The sequence below is a fragment of the Chiloscyllium plagiosum genome, chromosome 6 (genome assembly GCF_004010195.1).
Source record: "Chiloscyllium plagiosum isolate BGI_BamShark_2017 chromosome 6, ASM401019v2, whole genome shotgun sequence".
Taxonomy (NCBI): Eukaryota; Metazoa; Chordata; class Chondrichthyes; order Orectolobiformes; family Hemiscylliidae; genus Chiloscyllium; species Chiloscyllium plagiosum.
The window spans coordinates 14683330-14706110 of NC_057715.1; the positions used below are offsets into that span (position 1 = coordinate 14683330).

Consider the following 22781-nt stretch of genomic DNA (forward strand, 5'->3'; position numbering starts at 1 on the left):
ACGCCCCTATGCCAAGTCCCTCCTCCCTACCTTTTATCTTAGCCTGCTGGACAAACCTTCCTCATTCCTGAAGAAGGGCTTATGCCCGAAACGTCGATTCTCCTGTTCCCTAGATGCTGCCTGACCTGCTGCGCTTTTCCAGCAACACATTTTCAGCAGGGATTTTACTGTGTCATTTTATAGGAATTCCAGAGGCTATAAACCTGCCTATTTCCTCTGTCAGATTAGTGTTGATTAAACTAGAAAAACCAACTCCTGGTCGCACTTCTGCAGACTCTGGTCAGTGTGTGCAAATATGTCTGGATCATTGCATTTACTTAAGTAACTAGTCTTTGTGCAAAGGTATGGGGAAAGGCAAAAAAATGATACTAAATCATTATGCTCATTTAAACAGCAAATGCAAACAAGATGGACAAATCACTTCCTTCCATACTGTAATTTTTGTGCTTAAATTTGAGGCAGAGTTGGAATCAACATGACTTATGGAAAGATAGATCATTATGCCTCAACAGTATGGGGAGGGGAAAGACTACCATAGGATGGAAGTTACTGTGTTATTTAAAAGCTAACAAACCCAGAACTGGATACTAAATTTAAACAATTCCAGATTTCACATCTGATCCTAAAACAAACCAATTTCTAGCTTTTTCTTGTTTTCAGCATTCAATTAGGAGGCAGGTATGAAGAAAATAACTTCTCTTGCAGCTGCTGGTCAAGTCAGTCAACATCTTGGTGCAGATATGATATCTGGAAGTCACTTTGTAAAATGTTGTGGTGAAACCAATCTGCGTTGGGTGCACACTTTCTAGAATCTAGAACCAGATGGGCTTATTGGCTCATCTGATCAGAACCAGTTTCACCCTTCCTAATCTAAATGGTCAACACCAAGTGCAACAACCCCACAGCTATCCAGGACAGAAATAGCCAAGGGGAATAAATCAGAAATTGAACCTGGGATCTAACTCGTTAAAACAAAAAGTGCAAAAAATTCAAAACTGACTTTACCTTATTTTCAGGGATCAGCTATTCACAACCTCCACCAGGTGGATCAGTGAAGGTTGAACCATCAAATTTAAATAGAATTCATTCCCTACTATATTCAGTTCTTGGACATTGTACAATGACAGAATTTGGTGCAAACCAGAGGTAGACAGAAATCCTACTCCAATCTGTATAGGAAACTGAGGCACATTGGAGTTCCTGTTAGTCTGTCAAAACTAATGTATTGTCACAGCAGTATTTGTGAAATAAGGTACTACAGAGTTTCTGCAAAAGGTTAATTATAAGAACATTAGCTTTTATGCATACTGTTGTATCCAGCACCATCATGTTCTGAACATTAGGGTCTCCATCTCCTTGGAATACTGCTAACTTTAGTTTCTAATTATGAATGTCATCAAATTAAATGTTCCTTATTAGATGGACAATGTTAAACAGTCAACATTGTTTAGCGGATGAGCACTTGCCACTCAGTAGATGGGAATCTGACTATTCAAATACTGCTTATTGCAAAATAAATCCAACTGCCTTTCTCTCTGACCCATTTTGTTGACACTAATTTCAAACTAACAATTTGTATTTTTTTTTTATTAGAGTCTCTTATGTTCCTCTTCCCCCTCATTCACCTACCAAAATTTGAGATTGTGCTTAAAAATTCAAATTGCAAAATCTAAAACACATCACCAGAAAAGCCCAGTATACTAGGTCACCAAAATCATAGAGAGTGTAAAATTACAGTGTGAAGTATACCAGTGAAGTACAAAGACATTTTACTGTTTATATTCTAGCTCTTGGGCAGGGTACATACCCAACCAGCAAAAGGCACACTTGCCTTTTTTGATGATGCCAAGGTGCAACCACAAAAAGTAGTTTTCCTGAAGAAAACTTATGCCTGAAACACAGAGCCACAGAATCATACAGCGTGGAAACTGACCCTTTGGTCCAACTCATCCATATTGACCAACATCCCAATCTGATCTAGTCCCATTTGCCAGCATTTGGCCCAAATCCCTCTAAATCCTTTCTATTCTTCATGTATCCATCCAGGTGCCTTCTAAAGATAGCTGCACCCACCTCCACCACTTCCACTAGCAGCTCATTCAATACACACACCATCCTCTGCATGAAAAACACTATCCCCCTTGGGTCCTTTTAAAATCTTTCCCATCTCACCTTAAAACTATAATTTCTAGTTTTGGACTTTCCCATCCTTGTAAAATAACCTTAGCTATTCACCCCACCCATGATTTTATAAACTGCTAGGTCACCTCTCAGTGTCCAACACTTGAGGGGAAAAGGTCTCAGCCTATTCAGCCTCTCCCTATAGCTTAAACCCTCCAGTGCCAGCAACATCCTTGTTAAATCTTTTCTGCACCCTCAAAATTTAACATCCTTCTTATAGAAGGGTGACCAGAATTGTACACAATATTCCAAAAGCAGCCTCACCAAAGTCTTGCACAGCTACAACATGACATCCCAACTCCTATGCTCAACATGACCGATGAAGGCAAGCACACCAAACGCCTCCTTCACCACTACCTGCAACTTCACTTTCAAGGGACGAAGCATTTGCACTCCTAGCTTTCTGTTTGGCAATATTCCCCAGGCGCTACCATTAATGGTCCTGGCTTGCCTTACCAAAATGCAACACCACACACATCTATTGAAATTAAATTCTGCCATTCCTCAGCTTATTGGCCCATCTGATCGAGATCCCATTCTACTTGGAGATAACCTTCTACACCATCTATTTTGGTGTCATCTGCAAACTTACTAACCATACCTCTGATAAAAATAACTAATTATATTCACATCTAAAATTATTTATGATTTTAGATTACATAGATTTTAGATTAGATTTAGATTACATTACAGTGTGGAAACAGACCATCTATTTTGGGGTCATCTGCAAACTTACTAACCATACCTCTGATAAACATAACTAATTATATTCACATCTAAAATTATTTATGATTTTAGATTACATAGATTTTAGATTAGATTTAGATTACATTACAGTGTGGAAACAGGCCCTTCGGCCCAACAAGTCCACACCGACCCATATCCCTACCCCTACATTTACACTTACCCCTTACCGAACACTACAGGCAATTTAGTATGGCCAATTCACCTGACCTGCACATCTTTGGACTGTGGGAGGAAACCGGAGCACCCGGAGGAAACCCACGCAGACACAGAGAGAACGTGCAAACTCCACACAGTCAGTCGCCTGAGGCAGGAATTGAACCCGGGTCTCTGGCGCTGTGAGGCAGCAGTGCTAACCACTGTGCCACCCATTATATAAAATGATAAAAAGCACTGATCCTTGTGATGCAGCACTGATAACAGGCCTAATCTGAAAAACACCACTACACCATGACCCTCTATCTCCTACCTTCAAGGAAATCTTGTATCACTAGCTCCCCAGAACCCACTTGATTTAACTTACTAACCAGTCTACCACACAGAACCTTGAATGCTTTGCTGAAGTCCAAAGGGACAACATTTACTACACTGGCTTCTTCAATCTTCTTTGTCACCTCTTTAAATAAACAATTTAGTGAGACATGATTTGCCATGCACAAAGCCACGCTGGCTATCTCTAGTCAGTCTTGCCTTTCCAAATACATGTGAATTCTGCCCTTCAGAATCTCCTCCAACAACTTATCCACCTCTGATGTCAGACTCACCGAGCTATAGTTCCCTGGCTTTTCCTTACCACCCTTCTTAAATAATGGCATCACATGAGCCAACCTCCCGTCTTCTTGTACATCCTCTGTGGCTTTTGATGATTCCAATATCTCAGCAAGGGACCCAACAATCTCTTCCCTAACTTCCCACAAAGTTCTGGGAAACACCTGATCAGGTCCCAAAGATTTATCTACATTTGTGTTTTAAGACCTCCAGCACTTTTCTTTAATATGAACTCTATAAAACATTTATTTTCCCAAGTTCCCTGGCTTCCAGGTCCTTCACCACAGTTATTAATGATGCAAAGTATTCATTTAGCATTTCACCCATCTTCTGTGGTTCCACAAATTAGACAGTCACACTGATCTTTATGGGGCCCTATTCTCTCCCTAGTTACCCTTTTGACCTTTATGTATGCACTGAATCTCTTTGGATTCTCCTTAACCTATTTGCCAAAGCTATCTCATGTCCCCTTTTTGCCCTCCTGATTTCCCTCTTAAGTATACTCCTACTGCCTTTATACTCTAAGGATTCATTCAACCCCAGCCATCAAAACTTGATATATGCTTCCTTTTTTTTTTACAAGTATCTCAATTTCTCTCATCATCCAGCATTCCTTATACCTACTAGCCTTGCCCTTCATTCTGACAGAAAGATATTGCCTCAGAGTTCTCATTATCTCATTCTTAAAAGCCTCCCACTTATCTGCAAATAGCCTCCCCCAATCAACTTTTGAAAGTTAACTAATATTGTCAAAATTGGCCTTACTCCAATTTAGAATTTTTAACATTTTGATCAGTTCTATCTTTTTCCATAAGGATTTTAAAATTATAGTATGATCACTTACCCCAAGGTGCTCCCCTACTGGCTCCCGTCACCTGCCCTGCCTTAGTTCCCAACAGAAGGTCAAGTATTGCTGTTTCTCTAGGGAGTACACCCACATATTGAATAAGAAATTTTTCTGTACACACTTAGATTCCTCCCCATCCAAGCCTTTAACATTACAATATACAGTCTATGTTTGGAAAGTTAAAATCCCCTATCATTACAATGCTAATTGTTTGAGAGATAGAAAAATTTGTTTTTCAATTCCCTGACGACTATTGGGGGCCTATAACAATCCCAAAGTGATCATCCCCTTAAGTTCCACCCATATAACTTCAATGGGCAATGCTCCAGGAATATCCTCCCTTAGTACAGCCGTAATGTTCTCCCTAATCAAAACACCACTTCCCACTCTCTTGCCTCCCTGTCTATCCTTCCTGTAGAATTTATACTCCCTAACATTAAGTCCTGTCCATCCTGGAGCCACATTTCTGTAACCAGTATGATATCTAAGAATACCACTTTGAACAACAGTATCTAATACACCCAATATATAAACACGGAAGCCCAATACAAGGTGCATTCTCTAGTACACCAAGTTATTTAATAACGTTTGTTAAGAATGTTGGTGAATATTTATAAGCATAATTTCAAATGACTCAGGCTTTCATAGCTTGGCTATTTGGCTACAAAATATGTGAAGTGTCCTGAAATCCAATGTCTGAATGTGAGAGCTTATAGCACATTTAAAAGGTATGTTCATTTGTTAAATACATGAAACACAGACAATTTCAACTATGCCAAATTCTGTTAAGAAGCCAACATCAGCTAGCAGGAAGATTAATTAAGTTGGATAAAAATCTTGAAAGTGATTAACTTCAAGGAGACTTGTTAAATGCTCACAGACTAAGTGGCAAGTTTCTTGTTAAGATCAGTGATGCAGTTAATTGGACTTGTGCCATGGTTTGCAAAATGTTGATGGCATTGTACAGAGTAAAAAAATCTTTTTCAAGGAGGTTACCTGACACCAAAAACATCAGGTTTGAGCCTTGACTTTACTGCAAGACATTTAACAACTTAACTGAGGAATTAAAAAACATTCAGCATATGTAACATATGCACAAGCCAGGTGTGTGGTGGAATACTCTCTAGATACGTGAACGAGTTCAACTACAATGCTCAAGAAGCTTAACATCGCCCAAGACAAAGCAGCCTACGTGATTGGCAGCCCATCCACTACTTTCAACAGTCACTTTCTTCTCCACTGATGTACAGTGGCAGTCATGTGTACCACACACGAGGTGCACTGCAGTAACTCAAAGCTTTTAGTCGTAGGGTCAGATGTACAGCATGGAAACAAACCCTTCAGTACAACCAGTCCATGCCGAACAAATACCCCAACCCAAACTAGTCCCATCTGCCAGCACCCGGCACATATCCCTCCAAACTCTTCTATTCATATACCCATCCAAATGCCTCTTAAATGAAGCAATTGTACCAGCCTTCACCACATCCTCTGGCAGCTCATTCCATACACGTACCACCCACTGCGTGAAAAAGTTGCCCCGGTCTCTTTTATATGTGTCCCCCTTACCCTAAACCTATGCCCTCTAGTTCTGGACTCCCCGACCCCAGGGAAAAGACTTTGTCTATTTACCCTACCCATGCCCCTCAATTTTGTAAACCTCTAAGGTCACCCCTCAGCCTCCAATGCTCCAAGGAAAACAGCCCCAGCCTGTACAGCCTCTCTCTGTAGCTCAGATCCTCCAACCCTGGCAACATCCTTGTAAATCTTTTCTAAACCCTTTCAAGTTTCACAACATCTTTCCAATTCTATCAACAATTTGCAAACCTACAATCTCGAGCACCACCTCCTCATTCAAATTCTCCAAGACACACAGTAACCTGATTTGGAACTATTATGTTCCTTCACTCTTGCTGGGTCAAAAGCTTTTTTAACAGCACTGTTGGCACACCTAACCTTCCAATGTCTGCAGTGATTTACCACTTCCTCCAGGGCAATTAGGTATGAGTAATAAATGTTGGTCAAGCAAGCAATACCCATATTCTATAAATGAATTAAAATCAAACTAAATAGTTAAGGATTAACTCAGGTACGAGATCAGGACGGCAAACAAATGAGCAGAGGAGAAAGGGACTGAACTCACTGCAATGCTGAATAGATCACATGGTGCATTTAGAAAGGAATTTTGAGATTAGATAAACTATAGGGAAAGGAGAATGGATGCTGAACAAAGCACAGGATGCACATGGCTGGAAAGGACAGCACAGGTTAGTGATGCAAGACTGTGGACATGCTTGAAAATAAACAAGGGTTTTGTAGTTGACTTGATTTGTAACCTTTGCACCATAAGGACGCATCGACAGGCATTATTTTTAAATATGATTACAGCTAAGATTACACTGGTAAAACTTTTTAACTGAATTAATTGCATTAAATAGCAGCAATAAATATTTGTTTTGCACTATTAGTACATCTATTTTGCTTCAAATGCTATGTGCATTCAAACACATTTTTGCAACTTAGACTTCTGTGAATTGCTGTTAACTATTACCGTAAAACTAGAAACTTCTACTTTCTACTACCTACAATAACCACCACAGGTGCTGCAAACCTAACAATTTAGTAAACTAGTGTTCCAATAATGGTATCAACTTGCCAAACAATTATTATAGTACTGTAATGCACAGATAGTGCCTGAGGATTATGGTTAAATGAACTGAAATGAAGTTCCAAGGCTCAAAGAAACATTCTATTGTCAATTTGGCATTTCCTTAGCCAGCAGTTACATGGGCATCAGGAACAAAGTCATGTCACACTGCTACCCATTGACGTGCATGTATGGATGTTGCGCTCTGATAGGAATTATTTAGATCTAACAAAGGTTGTGAACATTGATAACTGATTTAAGTTCACAAATCAAAAGTAGCTATATGGGTGATGCTGGAACAATCAATATCAACAAAAAAGATTCAACATTACTTTCTAGTCCCAAACCAATAATTTGCCATTGTTTGATTCACATTGTGACTGACATTTCCGTCCTTTAACCAGTACACCCAACTCATTAATGGCTTCAGGAGATTGAGAAAGGAAGTTAGTAGAAAAGGAAGAAAAATATCCCATGGCACTCTCATAAAATTGTGTTACTCTAAAACAGCATCTCAATAAATAGACATCTTTTAGCCTGAAGTCATCAGCAGAAAGTGGAAACAAAATTAGACTTATTTGAAAAGAATAATATGAAGGATTAGAGAGAATGGTGCAAATGAATTCCAGTTTTGTGAGCTGGCACAGACATGGGGTAAATGGGCTGAATGTTACAATAAAACACTGACTCTGGTGAAAGCTTATAGAAAAAAAGCTATTATAATCTTGCAACTGGGTAGAAATAAACAAGTTCACATGTTATACTGTTGTAGTATTTAACAATTGTGCGACAGCAGCTGCCCAGCTCAGAACAAAGGTAGCCAGTAACTACTGCAACAGCAATTGACACAAACGAGACCACTCAACCTAAATTGATTAAGATTACATAGTATGTTACTAATTTTGCCTTGCTCCAAGATTTAACACTGCACATCATCCAATACTCATATAAAACATGGACTAAATGCTGTTCACACCTAACAGGATAAGCCCAGATTCCTGACTTAATAGATCAGCAAATACCACAAACTAAAACTCTCAGACACTTGACACCAAGTTCGAATATACACGTTTTAAGGTTCTGTGACTTCAGAACATCAATTTAATTCAAAACACATCATATGTAACCTGGTGAAAAATCAGGCTCATCACCTAAACAACAAAGCATCAAACATTCCTTTCCTAAGGAAACAGAGCACAAGAATTCGTAATGGCTAACAAAAAGTAGTAACAATGCACAGGTTTCACACCCAAGACATGTGCAGTATTATTTATTTACCATAATATTGTAGGACCAGTGTACAGTCAACAACAGGTCATGTGTGTTTCTAAGTATCCATTCAAATGTTGATCTGGAATAGAACTTGTAATTTGATATTTCAGTCTTGAGATCCAATGAACAGTGTACAAATTCTGGGCCATTGTTAAGTTTGATCAATAACTTAAAGCGACCCCCGCCCCCCACATGGAAAATAAATTCTTGAACTGCATTTAAGATTCCCAGCTCTGCTGACTAAATACATTACTCATTAATGGCACAAAGTGTCTACAGGAGTAATTAACATGCCTGCAAACTAATTAGAATCAGAGTATTCAGTATTAAGAGAAAACATGCAAGAGGAGATCTAATTATTTAGATGTTTAAAGTTTAGGGAAAATACACTTGCACAAGATATGCATGAATATTCATCATAAATGTATATTAACAAGTGACAAGTAGTTCAGTATACATCTAGAAAATTGACCTTTAACCATTCAAAAGTATTTCTGCTGTTAATATGCTGGTCATGTGAATGCAAGTTGGTCTTTAAATAAAAGTTGAAGTGCAAGATTTTATTTTTAAGAAGTGGGTACTATGGTTCAAATCATGGTTCCCATACATTGGGACTGCAGAAGGGATTCATGTTTTGTGCACGTTTTTTGCTAATTTTTTTATTCTTCATTTCTGAACAAATAATCAGTTTTGCTGTAGACCTCACGGGAGCTAGCACGACCATAACTCTTTCACAAGTTTTACAGGCAGTTAGTCACATTTTCATTAATTCTAAAACTGACATTTCTGACTTCCTTCTATCTCCACCACATGACCTTTTGGAAAAGATTTAGTTTTAGAAAGATACCAGGTAAGAATTTAATAAAGAAAAACCTTTACTATTCAGAACTTTAAACAAAACATAAGCACTCTACAATTGTACAAATCCTTCTCCTCAAGCACTTCTTCCAAGACAAGATATGAATACTTAAAGGATAATTAAAGTTCTATCAAAGAATTAAATGAAAAAAGTTCAGATTATCAAGGCATTCTTTTAGTCATTACATTATTTAGGACATTTTAATTCCAACTGCCAGAATTCAAAGATCTCCCTAAAAATTTATTTTCATTTGAACCTTTGACTACCTTCCTCTTCACCCCATTGCTCAAATTCCACTAGTCTACTTTAAACATTCAGGATTTTTAAATATGAGGAGGACTCTTTGAAAAGAATCAGAAATTTGATGCTCTATTCTTTGTTAGGTGATAAGTTATAAAGCAAAGCTAAATCACAATTGCACATTTCAGAATAAAAAGCTTGAGAGAATTAGCTAGCAACACTTGATATGTACAGGAGAAAGTGAGGACTGTAGATGCTGGAGATCAGAGTCAAGAAGTGTGGCACTGGAAAAGCACAAGTCGGACAGCATCTGAGGAGCAGGAGAATCGATGTTTCAGGCATAAGCCCTTCAGATTGATATGTACATTCAAGCCAGCTAATACAATTATATGAAGCAGAGACCAACTTTGGATTAAACTGTGATAAGAATATATTACACCAATTTCAAAGTCAGCAACAATCGTACATTTACCATAAAGCTGTTTCAGCACGGATCTGCTCCTATTTAAAAAATGACTTCAGTGGAGAGTTGCACAATGCTTTCATGTCTTCATGAATTGCAAAACTCCTGTTTCTCTTCCCACTATTGGTGTGTGCACCAGTGCTTGACACCTCACGCACTGCCTTTTTTTCCCCATAAAGGTCATTATGCAGTGAGAGAACAAACTTCAGCCAATTCAAAAAAATAAACTAACATGTTAATACAGTCAAGAAAGGTATTGGAATTTTTTTTTGGTAGGGTAGGCTTAAGGACAAGCAGAAAAGGGGCAATTTGAATGAATGGAAAAAAAAATGATAAATTGAAAGAGTAAGGGTAAAGGAAAAGAATATGCAATCTGCATACAGGAGACGCTGACAATCCAAAGATTCTGCAAAGAAGCATACTGCAGACATGCAGAGTAGTAGGGATGGGGGGTACAATCCAATTTGAGAACTAAAAGGAAGGAGATAGATAAGTAGGTGGGGGGGGAGGGGGGAAATGGGGACAGACAAGAAAGAGGTGGGGAAGGAGAGCAAGAGGTTGAAGGGCAAATCTAGTTGACCTGTAACACCAAAGACCATAAGATTCAGGACTAGAATCAGGCCATTTGGCCCACCTGATCTACTCCATCATTTGATAATGGCTGCTATGTTTCTGAACCCCATTCTCCTGCCTTACCCCATAACATTTACAAATCAAGAACCTGTCTTAAATACACTCAATGACTTCAAAGCACACTGCAGCAATGAATTCGACATAATGACCATCCCCTGGCTGTAGCAATTCCTCATCTTAGTTCTATAAGGTTGTTCCTCTGAGGCTGTGCACTCAGGTTCTCATACTAATGGAACATCACCTCCACGTCCACTCTATGCGGACCTGTCAGTTCCGATCATATCCCACTCTCCCATCCATCCAAACTCCATTTAGCACAGACCCAGAGTCTTCAACAGCTCCTCATATGACAAGCCCTTCATCCCCAGGACCATTCAGGAGCTTAAGAAACAAAAAACAAAACTGCAGATACTGTAAATCAAACAAAACCAGAAACTGCTAGAGAAGCTCAGCAGGTCTAGCAGCATCTGTGGAGAGAAAGCAGAGTTAACGTTTCGGGTCTAGTGACCTTTCCTCAGAACTGTTCTTGACTTCTCTCTACAGACGCTGCCAGACCCGAGGAACTTTTGCAGCAATTTCTGTTTTTGCTTCATTCAGGGGTTACGCTGGACCCCGCCCCCGCAACGTCAGCGCATCCTTCTTTGGATATGGGCCTCCCTCCCCCCCCCAAAACCGCTGACGATTTTCCGAACACCATCAACAGGGAAGGGTCACACTCGAATAGAGCTTGCCCACCGCGAAGGTCTGCCGCTCGTTCGCCGGCCCCTGGGGCCCGCGGTGATGGCGGTTAGGTGTCAGAACAGGCCGCCTCCCACGGCAAGGGCTGTGGAGCTGACAAAGAGCGAGGACAGGTTACGGACCGGCGGCGGCGGCTACTGTGTGTGTGGGTGGGTCAGACAGACATGAGGGAAGCCTCCTTTACCTGCTCCGGGCAACGGACTCCTCTCCGCAGCGCTGTCTCGAGCTTAGTCAGCTGATCCCGGCGCATGCGCGCACCACCCACTGTCAGACCGGCAGGGAAGGGGGCGGGGCCGCTTAAAAATAAACTTCACTCGAATCTAATTTTACATTTTTGCACCTCACCTCCAGGTCACAATCCTGAGACGGTGCAAGTAAACGGCAAACTTTACAAATTTATAACCGTGCTCAGTGGAGGGTGGGACGAGGCGTGATGACGTCATTGCGCGTCACCGCTTCGCAGTACCACAGGATGTAGTTTAATTTTTAAAACGTCACCGATCTAAAACTTGACAATTTCCCCGTCAAAATTGTTTCAAACTCCGATAATGTGTGTGAATTGACGAATTGCAATTTTCAAGAGAAGTCATTAAAAGAAATATCAGCAAGTCACGTGACCACAGACTTTTCCTACACAAAAAATAAATAACATAAATGTCATCCTGGCGGGCGTTCATTGGGAATCGCGGGGAGTTTATTTCTACGCGAAGATGGATATAAAGAAAAGGTCACACTGGAAGTCGTGTTCTCCTATTAACTCGAATAGTTCGTCTGGTAACGGCGGTCATATTTAAATATAAAATAAAACCGAGAGAAATTTAAAGCGGCACTGTTCGATACGGCTGATTATTTCTGAGGTAATTCGTTAGGGTTCGGATGGACCAAGGCTGACTCAAAAAACACTTCGTGTTGGCTCGGGCGGACTCGGTTCCACTCGCGAAGACCTGACCCAGACTCGCGTCAACTCGGCTTTCGCCTGGTGGAGACCTGCCCGGGAATCGGGCAGACTCGGCTCAGCTCGCAAGGATTCGGTTCCGCAGTCGGGCGCACTCGGCTCCGTTCGGGCCGGAGCCGAGCGATTTGCGCTCCCCGCGGAACCACCTTTCCCGGCTGAGGTCAGGGGTCAGAGGTGAAGAGTGGGTGGCGCGGCGCGGAGCGGAGCGGAGCGTGCGCGGCGAGTGGCATGTGTTAGGGGCTGAAGAGTTTGGGCGATTCACCTCCATCCCTCCTGCTCCCCGCCGCTCGGTCACCAGGTGAAGACGGACAAGCGCCCGCCCATCATGAAGGGGTGAGTCCATCTGACAAGCAGGCTGGATGGCGGGTGAGGGAAGGAGGGATGAGAAGAGGCCCGGCCTGTCAGAGCTGATTCTCCCCCCCCCCCAGCGGCCTCGGGCAAGCGGCGGGAGTTGCTCCGTCAGAGTTTTATTTTAGTTGAGTTGTAGGTGGAGTTGGGGCCTGATTTCCACGGCCTTTTCTCTTTCCCCTCTCTGCCTCACTCGCGGTGGAGGTAAACCCTTTTTCTGTTCCGAAGAAGAGTCCTATCTGATTCGACACGTTAATTCTGTTTTTCTGTGCACAGATGCTGCCAGACCTGCTGAATTCTCAGCACTTTAAAAAAAAATCACAGACTTAGCATCTAGAGTACTTTACTTTTAATTGACTTTTTCCCCTTATTCCGAATCCAGGAGCTGAGTTTACAATCGGGATCACTTCATGAACCCCGAGAAGAATCCAGCCCCCTACCCGCCTTTTCCCCAGAGACATAACCTCGCCAAGTCTCTTTCCATTGCAATACTGTACTTTAATAAATCCAACCCCCCAGCCCCCGTCATTCCTCCCAGTCATTCGCTCCAGTAACTCCGTTTATGTTTTATGATCTTTTATTTATATATTTACACTTAACAGACTGCATTTTGTTGTAGTGTTTCAACTGTTGCTTTCTGTATTTCTGACAGTTGCATTTTCTGTTCGAATTATCTGGGAATTTTTTTAAAACTTTGAGTTATTCATAAATTGGCCAAATTGGAGACCTGTGGGCTACAAAAACAAATTCTTATGAACAAATTGTTATCATTTATTTTCTATTCTTTGACGTTTTCACTGTGGAGCATGAAGATCAAATCTTTATAATCTTTAGAACAGAATCTAAAATACCAATCGCTAACAAATTTGGAAGGGTAAGGAATGAAATTTGGAAAAAAAAATTCAAATAATAAAGTTTTGCTCATGATTTTTGCTGTAAAACATGCTTTAACTATTTTGTCAACTCTAAATAAAATTAGTGGTGGAAATTGAGACAAATCTTTCATTTTCAATAAGTTGCTTTAGGATCTCCTGAAGTTATGTGCTATGTAAATAAATCTTTTCTCTTTTGTGTGATTTTTCTGAATTAAAGCTTCCATTAGTATTGAATTACAATTTTTTTTCATGTAGATTTCTGAACCCACACTAATTTGTTTGTTTATCGAATAAAAAAGAGGGTAATGGAACAGAATTAGTGAAATGATGTTATAGGGATTAGAATAAGTTGTAGTGATAGCACAGTTGATTAAAGCTGTATGTAAGTGGGCTGCACAGTTTGGAAGATTTACTACTGGCTTGTATCGTGTTTATTGATGTTTGCTGAAGAACTGCATTGACATTACATCACTGGGTTATGGAAGTTAAAATCAGCCAAAATTCCTTCGATTGATTACTGTCTAATAATTTCTACTGGAAATTGAGATTGTCGTGTTCCTTACAAATTGAGATTGTCGTGGAAACCTTAGCAATATTTAGTTACACACATAGAGAGTGATTGTCAAGACAAGAAGTCAGTGTGTACCTAACGCCTGTAAAATTCTCGGTAGTTAGCACTGTTTTTGGAAGAGCACAGTGAAGTGTGCTCTTCCAAATTGTAACCCATTCACACTAGTTTGTGTATGTCTTCAATCATGATCGGTACTGGATTTTTCTGTGTTTTATCAAAGAAATGCGAATAAGCAAATAAATCCTGAATGAGGTATTAAAATGCAAAATCCCCATAATACATGGTGATTATGAGAATTATCATTCTTGTTTAATGACCTTGGCACTACCCCATTTCTGTAACCTTCAGATTTTCAATCCTCTGGGTTATCTGCATTCCTCTAATTTAGCCTCTTGTGCATACCTGATTTTAATCCCACTACCATTGGTGACCTTCATCTGCCTTGGCCCTAATCCCTTCCTAGCTTCTTTGCCTCGTTCCCACACGCGACTTTAAGATTTTTCATGAAACTTAGCTTTTTGAATAAATTTTTACTCGCACATTCTGACATCTTTTATGACTTGTTGTCATTCCTTGTCGAAAATACTCCTGAGATCTGCCTTGGAATATTTTCCAACATTACTGATGCTATCTTCCCAGTGGTTAATGACATTTTGCTTCTTTGTCAGTGTTCCATTACTGCAAAAAAGCATAATAAATACTTGAGAGACTGTAAGTATTTAAGTCCCTGTCTGGTGTTTCCAAAATCTTCCTGAAGTGAACATGTGGTGAAAAGTGGCAAGTGGAAGGCAGGATACACTGACAATTGAGACAGCCTTAGTGGAAATGCTCAGGACATGGCCAGGTATTACAAGGAATATTGTGTTACCTGGGTGACTTTCTAGAAATATTTGGTGAAACTAAGCTGGAACTAGAGACAGTGTGGCAAGTGACAATGTTTATAAGAAACCTGAAAAACGCAAATTGAGGCAAGTGTGGGCTCAATGTCTACTGAGTAAGAGGCAGGAACATTTAAAAGGTCAGTTTAAGAGAATTTTTAAAAAAAAATCTAAGATTAATAGTGTGAGCAAGAAAAGGAGAGGCCCAATTGTAGCCAGCTTATTTACTACACAATACGAACCACTTAAGCACTAAGTTACTTCATGACTCTGTCACCAAGGAACACAAGAACTTAACATTCTGAAAATCGTTCTTGTATGTGTCAGAAGCGCTATTCAGGAAATAGAAATAGTGGAACAGTCAGGCCATATCACATTGCTCTGACCTAGGAAACAGCACTAAATGTAATCAAATCTTGAGTATAACTTGTATAGATTGCAGATGTATGGAACATGAGCTACTCAAAGATAAACCTGTCGCGGACAAATTTATCATCCATTTTTTTGAAAATGTTGGGACCATTCATGGGAATTTACGAAGAACAGCCTAGGCAAAGTAAATAAACTTACACAAAATGGCATTGTGTAAATTCTAAACTACAATATAACAGTCCAAACTGGGAATTTAGGAGATTTTTTTTTCCCAGGAAGTGATGGGAATGCTAAACTCTACCACAGAGAATGGTTGAGATGAATAGCATTGATACATTTAAGGGAAAGCTCGATACGTAAAGGAGATAGCAATTTCTGTGTTTGATTCCTGAAAAAATGTAGCAGGTCTGGCAGCACCCGTGGAGAGAGAAACAAGAGTGAACGTATGACTCCCCTTCAGATTTATTCTATTTCCAGTTTTTGCAGTATTTTGCTTTTATTTAAGGACAAAAGGGATATGCTGTTATCCTATTAGTTAGATGAGGCTTGAGTGGAGCAATAAATATCAATTGGTTGGTCTGAATGCTTAAATAAATATAGAGGAAGGAGTCAGCAAGCCAAACATGAATATTGGTGAAATCGGTCATGTTAATTGACTTTTCAGGAGTAAGACCCTTCCTCCTGATATTAATTGATGGGGTTCTTTTACATTTAACCCATTAAACGTTTCTAACGATTTCAGTTTTTGCTTTTTGTAAAGTTGAATCGATGTGGATATTAAAATTCCAGGCCAGAGAGAGCTGCGATCCTATTTGGAAATTTATTCAAACTGACAGTCCAAGCAGAACCTCAGTGCTTCAAATATTTGGATCAACTGCTGCTTAAGTTTAAACACTACCCAGGAAATTGGGCAAAATGCATTTGAGTTACATTCCATTTAGTGTCAAATCTTGATGTGAAGCTCTTCAGGAGTCTCCATTTTTTTAGTTGCAGATGTGGTGAGCACTATTGCCTCTCAATACCAGGGATGCGGGTTCGATCCTAACCTAAGGTGACTCTGTGTGGAAACTGCAAGTTTTTCTCTTATCTGTGCGGGTTTCCACATAGTCACCTATTTCCTATGCTCCTATTTCCTCCCACAGTCCAAGCATGTGCAGATTAGGTGGATTACCTATCATGAAGGCAATGTTATGAGGATGATCTGGGGGTGGAGCTTCTTGGGATCCTCTTCAGGTGTTCAGTGCAGATTCAATGGGCCAAATGGGTATTATGTCTACTGTAGGGATTTGATGTGGAATCTTCATGTTACATAGATTTATTTTAATATTTTGTTCTGTGGGTGAAAGCAGTAAGGCAATTATTGTCTATCTGAAAGCAAGACATTCCATTCCAAATTCATTCCAGAGAACAGTTAAGAGTCATTGAAAACATTGGGCAACTGATGTCACATTGACCAAGACCAAGGAAAGACAGCCGATTTGCTTCTCTGAAGAACATTGATTAGTAAATCAGTTGAGTTATTTTACTGATTCTAACCTTTTTAATTTACAACTGAAATGAATGAGACATGGTTCAATATTTGTTGTCATGTATTGTGAAATGAAGGAGATGCTTCAGTTCAGTGATAAAACCCAAATAAGGTTTGTTTTTATGTGCCCTTTAATTTGATTTGAGAACCCCTTGTGCTGCAGGTCTGATTCCAGCATTATCTTTCTTTAACTATATCACATTGTCAGAACTGGATTTCTTTCATTTTGCATGCAAGTTGCCCATGGTTTTAAGTTGTAGCTGGTTTGTATATTTTGGATATATTCTATATGTAACAAAAACAGTATTTGACTTTTGTAGGCAACCTTTTAATCTTGCAGTTGGGTTGACTAAACACTCAAACTGTTAAGTTATTTCAGTGACTGAGATGTGACAGTGTGGTGACTATTTACAGGAAAACTCAAGAGATTCTCCTTTAACATAAGGTCTGGAGAACTTCTACCTTCAGTTGGAAGCAGTATTTGGGCCAAACAGGCAGTGGCTGCAAAGTGCACTACCTAAAAGGTAAACTGTAGTGACTGGTTAAATCTTCTCAGTCTGCATCTTCCAAACTCACAACTTCTACCACCAAGGACACAAGCAAGTGTATGAACAGTACAGCACAAGAACAGGTCCTTTGGTCCACTGTGGGGACACCATCACCTGTGAGTTTCTCTCCAGGCTATACATCATCCTGACTCCGAACTATACTGCTGGACCTTCACGGACACTGGGTCAAAATCCTGGAATTACCTTTCTAACAGCTTTGTGGGTGTACCTATACCAAACTGACTGCAGCAGGTTCATGACGCAACTCCACCACTGCAGCAAGGATGATTCTGGATGAACAACAAATGCTGACCCAACCAGTGAAGCCCCAGTCCCAGAATGAACAAAAAAAGTAACTGGACATATTTTTGAAAGAAATCATTGATGGGATGCAGACATCACTGGCTTTGCCAGCATTTATTGCCCATCCCTTTTGCCTCAGAGGATAGTTGAGAGTCACTCACATTGCTCTGCTCTGGGTCTGGAGCCATGTGAGCCAGACCAGGTAAGAGTAGCAGGTTTCTAGAAAATTATTGAAGCAGATGGGCTTTTATGATATTCGACAATGGTTTCATGATCTCCGTTAGGTTAGCTTCTTTATTTCAGGATCTTGAATTGAAATTTCACCATCTGCCATGGAGGGATTTGAACCCATGTTCTCAGAATGTTAGCCTGAATTTCTGGCTTACTAGTCAAATGATGTTGCTTCAATGCCACTGCCTCCCTGTGAGAAGTTCCAAGATCATTGGCTCAAACTATCACTTTCTATGTTCTGTAATTCAAACAACAGAGCATGTTCCCTCAGCTCTGTAATGAGAGTGTCAGCTTAGATCTTATGTCAAAGCTGTGATCTCTTTGCCTTCTGATTCAGGTAAGTTTGCTATCCAGTGAGCTGTGGCTGGTAAATTTTTCCCTTGGAGAGTCTCTTAATTCTTTTCCTTAAATGTTCTGGCATGATGTCAGGAAGAATCTTTCCATACAAAGGGTAGTGCTAATCTGGAGTTCTTCCTCTGTCTCCCAAACCAAACAAAACACTTGAGTGGAGGGAGGTCACATGAAGATTTTAGAACTAAGTAAGTTAGATTTTGTTGGATGAGAGCATTGTGAAGTATGGAACAAAGGGAGGTAAATAGAGGTGAGGTATGGGTCAGCCACAATCTAATTGCAGGCCATACTGGGCTTGAAGGAGTGAATGGCTGCCTCTGATTCTAATGTTCCTATTCACTGCAGTACTGATATAATCACAATGTTCTTGCTGACAAGTATTGTTTGGCCACAATAAGTGATTGTTTTAAAAAATGCACCTTTTTACTATGGGAACAAAAATATTTTTATTTATCAGTACTAGAAAGCAGTGGAACATTGCTTCAGCTGAATGCTGCCTTATTATATATTTTGGATGTTTCTACCTCGTTTGTGTTTTCTTACATGGCTCCAGTAATCTGTAAAACTCTTTAATCTAAAATTCTTAAATGTTTAAGTGTATAAAGAAGATTTGGAGCATTCATACTCTTGCATTATCCACTGCAGATTTTAAGTAAAACTGCATGAGGATACATCTTAATTTACCTTTATTGTCTCTAGAAGTCACTTGGGCGGCATGGTGGCTCAGTGGTTAGCATTGCTGCCTCACAGTGCCAGAGACCGGGTTCAATTCCCCTGTGAACCTTTTGGGCTGAAGGGCTTGTTTCCATACTGTTGGTAATCTAATCTAAACTAATGATGAGGGACTGACAATCGAAACAGGAAAGAATCACACTTTTTAATTGTTCGTAGGATGTGGGCAAAGCCAAGTAGACCAGCATATATTGTTCATCCCTAATTGTCCTGGAGAAGTTGACAATGAGATGCTTCCTTGAACTACTGCAGTTCTTGAGGTGTAGGGGCACCCATAGTGTTAGGTAGTTCCAGGATTTTGACCCAGCAGCGGTGAAAGAAAAGCTACACAGTTCCAAGTTAGGGTGGTGTATCATATAGAGGGGAATATACAGGTGGTGGTGCTGCCCTTGTCCTTTGAAGGTTAGAGCTGGTGCTTTTAGAACCTGCTGTTGGAGGAGCCTTGGGTGTGTTATTGTGGTGCATCTTGTCGGTGGTGGACACTGTGCATCAACAGTGAGGGAAGTGAATGTAGAAAGTGGTGGATGGGATGCCAGTCAAGTAGGCTGCTTTCTGTTGGATGGCTTCTTAAGTGTTGTTGACTGTGCTTATCCAGGCTAATAGAGTGTACTTCTTCACACTTCTGTCATATGCCTTCTCTATGATGGACAGATATTGGGAAGTCAGGAGTTGAGTTGCTTTCCACGTGTTCTTGTAACCATAGTGTTTGTATACCTGGTCAAGTTCAGTTTCTGTTCAATGATAACCCCCAGAATGATAGTTCAGGATTCACCAATGGGAATAGTGTTGAATAGCATGCAAGATGGTTGGTCAAAATCTGTCTTGTTGGAGGTTGTCATTGCCAGTGTACCACGAATATTAGCTGTGATTTGAACAGAACCTTTGCACATCCTCTGAATGTTCCAAATTGCTCTGGTGCCAAGAATTTTGATTTTGAAGTAAGTCATTATTATATTGTCTGACCTTGTTGTCGAGGTGCTTTAAGGAAACTCTTTAATTTCCTGGATCTGAAGAAGACTGTTCATCTCATTGTATGACTTGTTGGCCCCAACCATTATGGGAGGCAAAGAAAGCATTTAAACTTTAACAGTCTTCTAAGATTTTGAGATTTGCTGTAAATTGATGATCGTATTTTTGGATTAGCTGGTATAAAGCATTAACATTGCTTGAACTTTCTATAATGCGTAGAATTGCATACTGAGTTTTGACATGAAAACAGGACAATTTAAGTGAATTGATTGGCACTCCTTATTGTTCACACAAGCCTAGCACCTGTCACTTCACCAGCAGATCCTTCTACTCCTTTTCCACCTCACATATTTATGCATTTTTACTGTTCACCTCAACCACTCTGATGTAGTGGAAAGTTTCACGTTCTTACTACTCTCTGGTAATTACTGCCTAAAGATGTGGTAGAGGCAGAAACCTTCATAACATTTAAGAATTTAGATGTGGACATGCAATGCCAAGGTGTACAAGACTATGGGCCCAAATGTTAGAAAATTGGATTAGAAGAGTTGGCTCCTTTTTTTTGGACTGGTGCAGACTTGATGGGCTGAAGGACCTTTTGCTGTGCTGTAGATCACTATGACGTCACGAACTAGGTTTCCCCTGAATTCCCATTTGATTTATTACTGATTATGTAACATGTTTTAAGGCATTTTTCTCAGGTCTCCCCCCACAAATGGAATCATTTTCTTTACATTTACCTTATTAACTCCTGTCATAATTTAAAAAACTTTAATCTCATCCGTTTTTTTTTGGGATGCAGCGAGTTTGGCAAAATTGCCTGTTGGAAGTGCCTTCTGCAATGTGCCAGTTCCTTGACCGACATCTACTTGTTCCAGATGTGAGGTTATATTGTACTCAGAGGTTAAATGATTGACAACCAAGCAGGAGCTAATCAATTTGAAGTCCTTAATTAAAATGATTTCAAAATATTTGGTGTTTATTACATCAACTTTGAGCACAGTCAGATGAAGAAAGAGGGAAGTCTATTCCTGTTGGCAGCGCTGGGTAAAGAAATTGAAATCCCATAGCATTATTCTATTTTAACGCCAGCACCTGTTCAGACAGTCTAAATGGTGTCCTTTAACAGCTGTCATTGCAAGCATGGCAAATCATTTGAACACAACGGCTAATTTTATTTGCAAAATGCCTGTGTATTCTCATCCGCCTGAAATTTAAAACTATTAGAAATGCATATTCTGTTCTGTATTGACCATTTTAATCTCAATGAGAAATGTTCATAAGTGTAAATACAAAACTTTAAGAAGATATAAAAACTACACAAAAATAAAGTACATTTTTCACATTCCAAATACATCTTAACACTATGTTGGTTGATATAAATTAAACTGATTTCTAGAATGGGGTAGTCTTGTGATGCATTGGAGTTTTCAAGAATGAAAGCTGACCATATTGAAATTTAGAAAATTGTGTGTGGGCTTGAGATGGATTCTGAGAGGGTAGGTCCTCTAGTGAGGGAATCTAGAACTAGGGGCCACAGTTTCAAAATAAAGTGTCCTCCATTTTTAAGATGTGGAATTCCTTTCTCATTGGTCATTTGACTTTGGATTTCTCTTCTTTGGCGAACGGTAGAGGCTGGCAAATCGTTTGAACACAACTGTTAATTTTATTTGCAAAATGCCTGTGTATTCTCTTCTGTCTGAAATTTAAAACAATTCGAAATGCATATTCTGTTCTTTATTGACCATATTCAAATCTGGCAAAGAGTATGGGAGGGTGGAGGTTGTGGAGGGAAGTGGGGGTTCACAGGCAGGCAGGGGTGATGGCTGATGGAGGCAGAGAGCAGGGAGGGGGCACAGGGCAGAAGGGAGGTTGGAGTTGGGATGATTGGGAACATGAGAAGTGAGGGGACTAAGCAAGTGGGAACATGGGAGGGGGGGAGGGGTGGGGCCAAAGAGGAAGATAAGCGGAGCAACAGATAAAGGGGGGGGGGGGAATGGGAAAGACGGGGAGAGGAAGCATGGAGGGAGATAGAAAGGTTGGTTGAACAATGTGCCAGTGGTGGGAGAGAGTTTGAAGGGAATAGGAGCAAGGGTGTCAATCAGAGGAAATGAAGGAAAGGAAGTGGTGCAGGGTGGGAAATAAGGAGTGAAAGTAGTGGGAAGAGGAAAAGGAGAGAGTTGGAGAATGTGCGCACAGGATATTCTGTGCGCCCATTCTGATTGGAAGGTTCTGTTATCTATTGCCGATCCCCTCCCCTCCCCTCCCTTATATTTCTGCACACCATTTCTATCCAAAAAAAATCATCCAATGCCCTTTTGAATGTCTGCATTTCCAGGAAATGCATTCCATGCCCTAATTACTTGTTGAGTGAAAAAGCTTTTCCTTACATCACTTTAAACCTATTCTTATTTTCTTTTATGAGCAGGAACAGCTTCTACCTTATCCACCCGCTCATGACTTTGAAATGCACTATCAAATTTCTTAGTCTTCTCTCTGGGGAGAACATCCCCAACATCTTTGGTCTGTCCCTGTAACTGATGCTTCTCATTCCTGGAACCATTCACTTCTGCTCTCTTTCCAGTGCATTCACATCTTTCCTGTAATGTGGGCCCACAACTGTTACAGTACTGCAGCTGAGGTCAAGCAAGTGTGCTTTTTATGTTCAGCATCACTCCCTGCTCTTGTACTCTATGCATCTATTAATAAAGCTGAGAACACTCTGTGC

General features: G+C 40.3%; 2 protein-coding genes across 3 annotated transcripts in view; one reads left to right on the forward strand and one right to left on the reverse strand.

Annotated features, from left to right (window-relative positions):
* The window catches only part of atp6v1ab (ATPase H+ transporting V1 subunit Ab), a 33754-nt gene extending 22072 nt beyond the window's left edge, over window positions 1-11682 (reverse strand). Inside the window, exon 1 of the mRNA XM_043691254.1 lies at window positions 11577-11682. Coding sequence (XP_043547189.1) covers window positions 11577-11642 — 66 coding nt within the window. The 5' untranslated portion in view covers window positions 11643-11682. The remainder of the gene's footprint in view (window positions 1-11576) is intronic.
* An 821-nt stretch (window positions 11683-12503) lies between these two features.
* Window positions 12504-22781, forward strand: part of naa50 (N-alpha-acetyltransferase 50, NatE catalytic subunit) — a 30337-nt gene continuing 20059 nt past the window's right edge. Inside the window, exon 1 of one of the 2 annotated variants that reach the window (XM_043691256.1) lies at window positions 12504-12680. In XM_043691256.1, the coding sequence (XP_043547191.1) occupies window positions 12673-12680 (8 nt within the window). In that variant the 5' untranslated portion in view covers window positions 12504-12672. The remainder of the gene's footprint in view (window positions 12681-22781) is intronic. The other variant, XM_043691255.1, reaches the window with a different exon arrangement.